Source organism: Carassius carassius, chromosome 36 (genome assembly GCF_963082965.1).
Source record: "Carassius carassius chromosome 36, fCarCar2.1, whole genome shotgun sequence".
Lineage (NCBI taxonomy): Eukaryota > Metazoa > Chordata > Actinopteri > Cypriniformes > Cyprinidae > Carassius > Carassius carassius.
Window position 1 is genome coordinate 28,588,258 of NC_081790.1, and position 12,908 is coordinate 28,601,165.

The window sequence follows — 12,908 nt, forward strand, 5'->3', positions numbered from 1 at the left end:
AATTATTATTATTATTATTATTTGTGTTTAACTATAAATGAGTTCACTTAGTAATACAGTAATATGTTTGTCATAAAATAATTTATCAATGCTTTATTTTTATAGGCTATAACCTAACCTTTTACAGTTTTGGATGAAATAGGCCTACATTTTTTTGCATAATTTTTGCTTAAATAAAGCGTTCATAAATTATTTTATGATAAACATATAGCTGTCTTAAGTTAACTCATTTATAGTTATAAACTCTAATAATAATACAAATAATAATAATCATTATTATTATTATTACATTTTATAGGCTACATTAGAAGACGCTTTTGTTATTTTTGTTATTTAGTATTTTAAAATACTAAAGTGTTAAGATTATCACAAATAAGCAAAATATTTTGATGCACGCCATTCATATTAAATTGTATATTCACCCATACCCGTTAGACGCAGTTAAGACAATTTGATGTATTCCACTTAATACACAATAAAACAATATACAATAAGATTCGTTAACAACGGTCTCCTGGTGTTCTTCTAAAATGAGTGAGCCACAAATCCGTGAGTACATTTTACAAACCCGTGGGAACGGATTGCGAAAGCGTGGGCATGGTTTATGAATTCGTGGGTACAGATTTCAGAAACTGCAGGCACTGTTTACAAATCTGAGAGCGCGGGTTAGAAATTCGTGGGTACGGTTTATTAATCCGTGGGCACGATTTGTTAAACCGAGGGAACAGTTTGAGAATTCGTGAGTACGGTTTAGGGCGCACGGATTGCCAAAACCGTCGTCACGGATTTTTTAAAAATTATTTTTACTTACACAGGTGACTTCCCGGGCTCCGTAATACGGCAAGTTGAGGGGATGTTTGAGCTGTTTTTTTTTTTTTTTTAAGTCAGCCCAGACAGCTGAAAATATAGCTACTGCGCAAATCAAATAAGCAGTGATGTTGCCCTGCGTGAAAGGGCGAGGCTTATTCCAACGTAAAACGCTGTATTGTATATAGTTTGTATAAAGCTGCCTTTTAATGAAGCTGAAAGTGTGAGTAATAAAATAATATGATGCAAACCAACAGGAATCCTTGCTTTTTCTGCTCTATTACGTTTACATTTTATGTGGCCAGGGCCCCATATTAGTTATTGAAACAGGCCCCCAGATGCTTAAGGCCGCCCCTGCCCTGAGCAAGACACTTAACCCCTAGTTGCTCCAGAGGAGTGCAACCTCTGACATATATAGCAATTGTAAGTCGCTTTGGATAAAAGCGTCAGCTAAATGAATAAATGTAAATGTAAATATAAATAATACCAAAATAAAACTGTTATGCATGTGATTTATAGTGCATGTTATTCCAAAGAAAAAAAGTTTTATTACAGTGATTACTAAAATGAGCATAAAATATTAAAGTGTGCACAATTTTGTGTCAGATAAGAAGACATGCATAAACTAAAGTCAAAATACATCAAAATACAAAATATTAATTTCATAATCATTTATTATAAGGTCATTTTGTTATTTATGAAAACTAGCTACACACACAGATAGATAGATAGATAGATAGATAGATAGATAGATAGATAGATAGATAAATATTAATTACTACGACGGCGTTTTAGTGCCATGTTAAAAAAAAAATTCTAAGATTACGAGATTAAAGTCGACATATTACGAAAATAAAGTCAAAATGTTTTGAGAATAAAGTCGTTATACTACTTAATATATTTGGCATTTTCACAAAGAAACAGTTTAATTTAATTAATTGTTTCACATAAATACAGCGATCTGATCATTAAAGAGCTTGAAAAACACATTATTGTAAAACGCATAATAAAATGTGTATGTTTCGCAATAAAACTGATTTTAAAAGCTGAGACGTTAAAAGTAGGTCTATCAAAAGCACAAATCTATTTGGCTGCCACACTACAAATAACGAATGCAATGGAAGATATGAAATATTATTTCCAAGCATACTGTCCCCATGAATATGACACATTGTATGATTTCTGCTAACAATCCAACAGATATTTATAGTGTATAAAAAAAGTGTTAAATAAGAGAGCTACAGCGCCTCCTGAAGGAATGTTGATTGGGTGTGTGAGCTGATGTTAAGATAAAGAGTGTTTCCTGTTCAGTCTGTTAATAAATAGCATGTTCTTGATATTAAGCTGTTTCTGCGAGTCCTTAAAACTGATTCTTCCTGATGCCGCTCGGACGCAACTACATTCAAATCAATCCCGGTGACCTGCAACTTTTTCAGGTGCTCTCAATCTGGGATATTTGAATGCGCAATAAAGGATACTCTCAAAATAATATAACTTTAATTTCTACTATTTAAATCCTCAAAACATTTCGACTTTATTCTCGTGGTATTACGACTTTATTCTCGTGGTATTACGACATTATTGTCATAGTATTATTTATTCTCGTGGTATTACGACTTTATTCTTGTGGTATTACGACATTATTCTCGTAGTATTATTTATTCTCGTGGTATTACGACTTTATTCTCGTATAATTATTTATTCTCGTGGTATTTCTACTTTATTCTCGTGGTATTACGACTTTATTCTCGTATAATTATTTATTCTCGTGGTATTACAACTTTATTCTCGTAGTATTTATTCTCGTGGTATTACAACTTTATTCTCGTAGTATTATTTATTCTCGTGGTATTACGACTTTATTCTCGTATAATTATTTATTCTCGTGGTATTTCTACTTTATTCTCGTGTTATTACGACTTTATTCTCGTATAATTATTTATTCTCGTGGTATTACAACTTTATTCTCGTAGTATTTATTCTCGTGGTATTACGACTTTATTCTCGTAGTATTTATTCTCGTGGTATTACGACTTTATTCTCGTAGTATTATTTATTCTCGTGGTATTACGACTTTATTCTTGTAGTATTTATTCTTGTGGTATTACTACTTTATTCTCGTAGAATTATTTATTCTCGTGGTATTACGACTTTATTCTCGTGGTATTACAACTTTATTCTTGTAGTATTTATTCTCGTGGTATTACGACTTTATTCTCGTGGTATTACGACCTTATTCTCGTAGTATTTCGACTTTATTCTCGTGGTATTACGACTTTATTCTCGTGGTATTATTTATTCTCGTGGTATTACGACTTTATTCTCATGGTATCACGACTTTATTCTCGTAGTATTATTTATTCTCGTGGTATTACGGCTTTATTCTCGTAGAATTATTTATTCTCGTGGTATTTCTACTTTATTCTCGTAGAATTATTTATTCTTGTGGTATTACGACTTTATTCTCGTGGTATTACGACTATTCTCGTGGTATTACGACTTTATTCTCGTGGTATTATTTATTCTCGTAGTACTATTTATTCTCGTGGTATCACAACTTTATTCTTGTAGTATTATTTATTCTCGTGGTATTACAACTTTATTCTCGTAGAATTATTTATTCTCGTGGTATTACGACTTTATTCTCTTAGTATTATTTATTCTCGTGGTATTACGACTTTATTCTCTTAGTATTATTTATTCTTGTGGTATTACAACTATTCTCGTGGGATTTCTACTTTATTCTCGTGGTATTACGACTTTATTCTCGTGGTATTACGACTTTATTCTCGTGGTATTACGACTTTATTCTCGTGATATTATGACTTTATTCTCGTGGTATTACGACTTTATTCTCGTGGTATTACGACTTTATTCTCGTGGTATTTCTACTTTATTCTCGTGGTATTATGACTTTATTCTCGTGGTATTACGACTTTATTCTCGTGGTATTACGACTTTATTCTCGTGGTATTTCTACTTTATTCTCGTGGTATTTCTACTTTATTCTCGTGGTATTATGACTTTATTCTCGTGGTATTACGACTTTATTCTCGTGGTATTACGACTTTATTCTCGTGGTATTATGACTTTATTCTCGTGGTATTACGACTTTATTCTCGTGGTATTTTGACTTTATTCTCGTGGGATTACGACTTTATTCTCATGGGATTACATCTTTATTCTCGTAGTATTATTTATTCTCGTGGTATTACGACTTTATTCTCGTAGTATTTCGACTTAATTCTCGTAGTATTACGACTTTATTCTCGTGGTATTACGACTTTATTCTCGTGGTATTTCGACTTTATTCTCATGGTATTATGACTTTATTCTCGTGGTATTACGACTTAATTCTCGTGGTATTACGACTTTATTCTCGTGGTATTACGACTTTATACTCGTGGTATTTCGACTTCTCGTGGTATTATGACTTTATTCTCGTGGTATTATGACTTTATTCTCGTGGTATTACGACTTTATTCTCGTGGGATTACATCTTTATTCTCGTAGTATTATTTATTCTCGTGGTATTACGACTTTATTCTCGTAGTATTTCGACTTAATTCTCGTAATATTACGACTTTATTCTCGTGGTATTACGACTTTATTCTCGTGGTATTGCGACTTTATTCTCGTGGTATTTCGACTTTATTCTCGTAGTATTACATCTTTATTCTCGTAGTATTACGACTTTATTCTCGTGGTATTTCGACTTTATTCTCGTAGTATTACGACTTTATTCTCGTAGTATTATTTATTCTCATGGTATTATGACTTTATTCTCGTGGTATTACGACTTTATTCTCGTAGTATTATTTATTCTCGTGGTATTACAACTTTATTCTCGTAGTATTATTTATTCTCGTGGTATTACGACTTTATTCTCGTGGTATTACGACTTTATTCTCGTGGTATTTCGACTTTAATCTCGTAGTATTACGACTTTATTCTCGTAGTATTATTTATTCTCATGGTATTACGACTTTATTCTCGTGGTATTACGACTTTATTCTCGTGGTATTACGACTTTATTCTCGTAGTATTATTTATTCTCGTGGTATTACAACTTTATTCTCGTAGTATTATTTATTCTCGTGGTATTACGACTTTATTCTCGTGGTATTACGACTTTATACTCGTGGTATTTCGACTTCTCGTGGTATTATGACTTTATTCTCGTGGTATTACGACTTTATTCTCGTGGGATTACATCTTTATTCTCGTAGTATTATTTATTCTCGTGGTATTACGACTTTATTCTCGTAGTATTTCGACTTAATTCTCGTAATATTACGACTTTATTCTCGTGGTATTACGACTTTATTCTCGTGGTATTGCGACTTTATTCTCGTGGTATTTCGACTTTATTCTCGTAGTATTACATCTTTATTCTCGTAGTATTACGACTTTATTCTCGTGGTATTTCGACTTTATTCTCGTAGTATTACGACTTTATTCTCGTAGTATTATTTATTCTCATGGTATTATGACTTTATTCTCGTGGTATTACGACTTTATTCTCGTAGTATTATTTATTCTCGTGGTATTACAACTTTATTCTCGTAGTATTATTTATTCTCGTGGTATTACGACTTTATTCTCGTGGTATTACGACTTTATTCTCGTGGTATTTCGACTTTAATCTCGTAGTATTACGACTTTATTCTCGTAGTATTATTTATTCTCATGGTATTACGACTTTATTCTCGTGGTATTACGACTTTATTCTCGTGGTATTACGACTTTATTCTCGTAGTATTATTTATTCTCGTGGTATTACAACTTTATTCTCGTAGTATTATTTATTCTCGTGGTATTACGACTTTATTCTCGTGGTATTACGACTTTATTCTTGTGGTATTACGACTTTATTCTCGAAATATTACAACTTTAATCTTGTAATCTTAGATTATATTTTTTTTCAACATGGCACTAAAACGCTGTCGTAAAATACAGACCTTTTATTAACATAACGAATAAAAAATACCACCATGTATAGGCTGAAAAAACTGAAAATCGAACCATAGAACGTTTACTGCTTAGCCAATATTGGAACGTTTTTAAAACGAATAAGAAAATAAAATAGGCCTAAATAAATTACACAAAGTTTAAATAAGAGAAAACCATGTGAATAAGAAACGAATAAAGAAAAACTTCCAAAATGAGCTTAGCCAACATAAATAAGTCAGCACTCTAGATAAATAAAAATACTACAAATTGGGAATTATTAACACTGCTTGCAGAGTTTTTTTTTTTTTGAGCTGTGGCTTTGTGCATGTTACTCCAAAGATAAAACTGATTGTGTTAGTCATTTTGATATTTGATAGTTAATTAGATAAAATTATGTATTATTTATACATTTATATGTTAAATATTACTTATTAAAAATGAAATATTATTATTTGAACAAAACCATGTCCCAAAGATCCATTGTTTTATGCTGATTTACTGGTTTATCACAGCTACCTTTTTTTCCTTTTTTGTGAAGTTCAGTATTTGAATATTTTCAGGAAGTAACTCTCTCTCTCTCTCTCTCTCTCTCTCTCTCTCTCTCTCTCTCTCTCTCTCTCTCGGAGACTGACACCCGTCACATGAACACAAACTTCACCTGCATTTAGAGCCGTCACCTACATGTAAACAGGAAACACACAACCCACGCAGAGATATTAACTGCAGCGCTGCAGGATGTCCACACGCACGCACACACACACACACACACACACACACGCACGCGCACACACACACGCGCACACACACACGCGCACACACACACGCGCACACGCACGCGCGCACACACACACACACACGCGCGCACACACTCACACACACACAGACACACGCGCGCACACACAGACACACACAGAAGCTCACACACACACACACACACACTTACACACACACTCTCACACACACACACACACACACTCTCACACACACACACACAGAGTGTATTTGGGAAAACAGGGGGTGTTGAGAGACACGTGCAGAGATCAGACATATTCAGGAGTTTACACCGAGTGACTTGTGTGATTAGCACGATTCAACGTGTGTGTGTGTGTGTGTGTGTGTGTGTGTGTGTGTGTGTGTGAGAGTGAGTGAGTGTGAGTGTGTGTGTGTGTGTGTGTGTGTGTGTGTGTGTGTTCTCTAATAATCTCACATTATAATTTGTTCGTTTAATATTCTAAGATGTTATAATATTCAGTTCCATTACTGTGATGTTAATATTTTTGGTTATTGTTTTTTATTTTATTTTCTCTATATATGTACACTAAGCTTTGTCCATGTTGTATCATTTACATTCATGCCAATAAAGCAATATTGACCTGAATTGAATTGATCTCTCATCACCGCAGGGCAAGAAGAAGCGGAGGAAACGAGACAAGCAGCAGGACTCGGGCACAGGTACCTTGTTCTGCTTCACACACAGATCACACTGATGATCACACACCTGCGACACACACCAGTCTTACTCTGCAGAGGAACTGACTGAACTCTTCTGAAGCAGTCAGAGGATTCTGCTCATCAAACTATTTATTCAGACTCTCGACTTTTGACGAACATCTGTGCAAACTAACATGATTTTATATATTTCTTACGCACCAGGGTTATTATCGTTATCTAAAACTAATTGAAACAAACCCGCTGGACAATAAAATAATACTGATGTTTGAATAGCACTGGTGTGAGGAGATTTAGAGGTGCACACAACTCTCATTCAGACGAGTCCAGATCAGCCATAACTTCTGGAAAGAGCATGCTGGCTAATAAATAATGCACATATGTGTAATATATATACACTTACACTTTCGCATAAAATGATGAAGTAGCAACACTGAAATTAAAAAGTAGAAACACTTGAAAAAGTTTTCATTTATTTTTTGTAAAACCGTTATAATAAAACAACATTTTTTGTATGGAAGCTCATTAATCACCACAGGATAAAAAAATAAAAATGGTCATTGAAATTATATAAAAATTCTGACCTGTTTGTATCTCACAATTTAGACTTTTTTATAAGTATTAAGACATTTTATTTTTATTTTTTTTCTTCTTGCAATTCTGACTTTTTTTCATCAAAATTCCAAGTTTCTTATCTCACCATTCTTTTTTTTTTTTTTGAAAATTCTGAGTTTGTATATAGCCATTCTTTGTTCTCTGAATTTTTCATTTTTTTTCAGAATTGCACGCTTGTATCCTAAAATTCTGAACTCTTTTCTCATAATTGTTAGATATTATCTTGCCATTGTGAGTTGTAAAGTCGAGGAAAAAAGTCTGACATTTTCATTACAGTTGTGATTTTACATCATCATGCTGTTCTGAAAAAAAAAGTAAACTCCCAAATGTAAGAACAAAGTTTAAACCTCGTGGCAGAACTTCCTCTTTGTCAGTGTGCATGCTCGAGCAGCTGGATGATGTCATGGATGTGTTAGCAGTGGGCTTGGTTTACGTCCTGACTGTGATTGCCTCTTTCTCTCTCTCCTGGTGTTTGTCCGGCTAACCTCTCTGCCTCGGCTCTTCCTCTTCTTCTCCTCTTCTCTTCTCTCTCTCTTTCTCTGCACGCATGCTGCCTGTCGCTCAGACCCCGGCTCGCCAAAGAAATGCCGCGCTCTCTTCGGCCTCCAGCATCAGACGGACTGGTGCGGTCCCTGCAGGTGTGTAGGTCTGTCACTAACAGCGCTCTGCTTCCATCTCAAACACTGGGTCCTGCTCCTGGCTGACCAGGGCTGGAGAACAAGGGCTTTTAATCTATTTATGGATTATTATTAATCCTAGCCTACACTCGTCCGTCAGAAAGATGAGTGCTTTGTGTGATTACAGAGTCATGAATTCATGCTCCAAGTCTAACCTTTGACATTTGAGGAATGATGCAAAAAGCTATAAATATTACTATTGTAATTTTACATTTAGGATTTAATTGTTGTATTATTATTATTTTTCTTAAATATTATTTTACACTGAAATATTACAATATACAATTTTTTAAATTTGTTTTTAATTGTGATATTTTTAGTTATTAATAATTGTTATTATTTTATAGCCATATTAAATAATGCAGCACTAGTCCAATAGTAATATTTATTTTCGTTATATATATATATTATTTGTATGTGTTTTAAATAATAACAGTAGGTTTTATTAATATTTTTATAGCCATATTGGTATAATCACAAACTTTTGGATTAAACTGTGCATTCGACTAATAGTAATATTCCTTTTGTTATTCTATTAATTATTTAGCAATAATATTTGCAGTTATCATTATAATTATTATTATTAACATTATTTTATATCCATACTGATAAAATCACAAACTTTGGACCAAATTTTGCAGCCTAACAAACAAGACATTAAATTGTAATAAATTGCAATTCTATTTTTTTTTTTTAAATAGTGCAGCTCTTTAATGTGTATGATCTAAAAATACGCTTTTTAATTTATTATTGAAACTTAATATACACTAAAGTTTTTTGTTTTTTAAATAATGTTTTGATAATGTACTAAAATGTCAATTTAAACAAAAACAATACACTATAGCATTTAAAAGAAATATAAATACATATAAAATGCATGACTATTTTAAGATGAGTGTTATGCAAGAATACTAGTTTTCATTTACAATAATCAACACTAAAATTCAACAAATAAAGGAGCTTCACAGTGATGATGTCCCAGAAGAACCTTCGGTGTCTAAATGGTTCCATAAAGAACCTTTAACATGTGAAGAACCTTTCTGCTTCACCAAAGCTTCTTTGTGACGAGAGGTTCTTCAGATTATAAACGATGAGAAGAGATTGACTGAATGCTTCTTTGTGGACCCAGAAGTGGTTGTTCTGTGGCATCGCTGTGAACAATGCTCCTTCATTTGAGCGAGTGTAATTCTGGAGTAAGTCTGATTCCTGAGCTGGTTCAGTAATCAGCGATCAGTATCTGGTCTCAGTTGAGTTTCTCTGCTGCGTGGCCGAGAGCGTGACACTCCTGAGACTTTGATGCGGCCGAGAGAAAGCGTGTGTGAGACTGTGATTTGTGTGTGCTCCTGACGGGGCTGGCACTGTGGTTTGCTTTCGCTGCGGTTTCCAGTCAGTACGGCTTACGTGTCTCAATCGCTTTCAACTTTCACTTTCAAAACGAATCCCCAAAGCAACTCACTGCAGACAAAAGCAGGGTTTCTCAGTCAGTTCTGAGATGGAAAACATCCAAAATACACTAAGCTTTTTACTTTATTACGCTTCATCTGTAAGCATTTCGGTTACAATTCATGCGGTTTTATTTACATTTTAAGTCTATTTACAGAGGATTTTGGTCATCATTCACTTGATTTAGATAGTTTTATTCTTCAGTGACAAAATGAAACATTCGATCTTTAGATTTTTTTTTTTTTTTTAGGACTAAACATCATTCCTGCTTGTGTAAATGAACTGATATTAATTTATTAATGTATTTTTCTTTGAATCTGTAATTGGCTACGGTGGCTGTTAGGTTGAGTTAGTGTAATCTCGACTGGAGTTTTAATTGTCGTAGTTTTTTAGGAAAGTCAGAAATGTCAAATAAAGCAGTCCTGCTTTCACTAAATTCACACGTTGGCTTTTCACACTTATTTTACACCATCTATATATTCTGGCATAACTGTTTGTTTTGTGTGCTCTTTATTTTTTTTTTTTTATCATTGTTGTGCAGAGTTCATCTTTGTGACGTTTCACATCCACGCTTTATTCACAGATAACTCTCTTGACTGTTCCTAGGAGGAAAAAGAAGTGCATTCGCTACCTTCAAAGAGGACGCTGCACCAGCCCCCATTCTTCCGATGGAAGTGCTATAGACTCCTCCCCTTCACATGTCAATCACCTGCCAAACCCCGCCTCCCCCACCAGCAGTCTCCTCCCACAGAGCGCCAAACGCCCCGCCCACTCGCCCAGACTCTCGCTTGACTTCAGCAGAATTAAAACAGAGAGCCACAATAACCCAGACTGATCACGACGGAGACCCATCTCACGTTCTTCAAGTTCTCTTCACTTCAGTTTCCTCAGCAAAAAAAAAACAAGATCAAGTTCACATGGGGAGTTCTCTCATCTTTTAGGAAGTCCGTGTGGATGAATCTCATGAAGAATCCCCATTTTCATTCATTTAAATGACAATTAAGCATATTGTTTTCATTACCAATAATGCAAAAAAGATAATTTTTGTTACTATAGTATGGAATATATATATATATATATTTAAATCTATATAAGCACACATAAACCGGGTTCAACATTTACACTTTTATATCCCGATACAGTTAAGCAGTTAAGAAAAATTACACGAGCAAGAGTGCTGTTTTCCCAAATATTAGCACGATTGAGAATGTGATTTTATCTGATTCTGCAATCAATAATTTTATCTTAAATGAGTTACATTTTAGACACAGTATTGCCAGGTTTTTCTCCATTTTGCCAACAAAAGCCACAGCAGAACCGTTGCAGTTCTCTGAGCATCTTTGATCTGTTGAGCGAACAATTCAATGACTCGCTCGTTTTCTCAGTTTGAACAAATCTCTTGAATCAATGACTCATCGAAACTGTCCCTCACCGCCATTGACTGGTAGATTAGTTCCATATATATAGAAAACATTGTTTTCATAATATTATTTTGCAGTGTTAATGCATTAATGCCACCTCTGTTTCATTAAACAGTTTGTGCATCTAAATGCAATGAAATTTGTCTGATTCTGATTTTATTTGTTTGGTAGCAGCAGTTTAGCCATCTTTACAGTAGTGGAAATTATTATTGTGTGTGTGTGTGTGTGTGTGCATTACAGTAATGTGAATTTTGGGGCAAATGTGCTCAACTGTCAACACAATCCCACAAATCTGAAATGGTCCTAACTGAATTTTCTTTGTGCAAAATGTTTTTTTTCTGCTAAAGCATGAGCTGGATGTTTCTTCATGAGATTCAATCACTGTGTGTGGAGAGAAATGATGTGTGAGTTCTCACGATAACTCTTCAAATAAGTGTTGTTAAACTTCATCTTTTATAGACTCAAAGGCCATAAATAACTAAACTTTTATATGTTTTTATGTAAAGAGAGAAAAAAGAAGAAAAAAAACATTCCTTGGCTGTTTACTTTTAATGATACAAGTTCCAATCTGAATCGCTTTTGTTGTGTAGATCTGAAGTAGTCAGCTATGCCTGTCATCCATCCACACGTCGCAGAATGAAATGAAGTGTGTGTGTGTGTGCTTCGTAGAAGTCATTCAGTGTTGACTCAGGTCTGTTCTGAAGCGATCATGTCATCTGTGACCTCGTGACCCACATCTTCAGTGTTAACTCATCGCTCGCTCTTTTGCTTTTGATGTAATGATAATCATTCTCTTGATTTATTAAAATATTTTGAAAAATCTGTCTCCTGGAGTTCTTTCAGTGGAACGGCATACTGTTCTTTTTGTGTGTATTCACCAGCAAGTGTCCAGCTTGATCTGGTTTTATCGACTGTATAATGAACTCATTTGATCACACTGACACGAGTTCTGTGATATTTACATATGACAGCATGCATTGTTTTTAATAATACCAGAACAATATTTAGTAAGATACCGTCCCTTCACATCCACTGATACACTTATTACTGTAAACTGCATTACTTAACAATGAACTAACAATGACAAATGTCTAAAGCAGTACATTTCAAAAATGCATGAAAGGTAGCTGCAATACTTTTTAAAATTCAAATAAAAAAATGGAATCGTGAGAAACTCATAATTCTAACTTCCTCTCCCACAATTCCAAATCACATCGCAATTTAAACATTGTCTTGCAGTCGTTTTTTTTTTTTGCAAAAAAGTAAAAAAGAAAATGTTTACAACATCTTTCTCAACATAAAATTTTATTCAAAGAATTAACCATTTATATCTCTCAATTGAGTAAAAAGAATCAGTATTAAATTATGAATCAAGAAATATTAATCATTAATTCATAGCAAATTACAAATATTAACTCGAAATTGTAAGTAAAAAAAAGCCATAGCGTAAATGATCTTCCTCCGCTCCATTGAATAATCTTAACAATGACCAGGGCTGATATAAACTACAAAGGAATAGCTGTTTTTTTATTAACAAATTACA

The 12,908-nt window shown here is 33.9% G+C and overlaps 1 protein-coding gene across 6 annotated transcripts in view; it reads left to right on the forward strand.

Moving 5' to 3' along the window:
- tcf7 (transcription factor 7) overlaps positions 1 to 10,821 on the forward strand; it is a 52,345-nt gene extending 41,524 nt beyond the window's left edge. For 2 of the 6 annotated variants that reach the window (XM_059526880.1, XM_059526882.1), the window contains 3 exons: positions 7,164 to 7,212; positions 8,390 to 8,462; positions 10,551 to 10,821. In XM_059526880.1, the coding sequence (XP_059382863.1) occupies positions 7,164 to 7,212; positions 8,390 to 8,462; positions 10,551 to 10,779 (351 nt within the window). In that variant the 3' untranslated portion in view covers positions 10,780 to 10,821. Of the gene's footprint in view, positions 1 to 7,163; positions 7,213 to 8,389; positions 8,463 to 10,527 lie in introns of all 6 variants that reach the window. The other 4 variants (XM_059526883.1, XM_059526884.1, XM_059526885.1 and 1 more) reach the window with 4 other exon arrangements.
- The last annotated feature ends 2,087 nt before the right edge of the window (positions 10,822 to 12,908 follow it).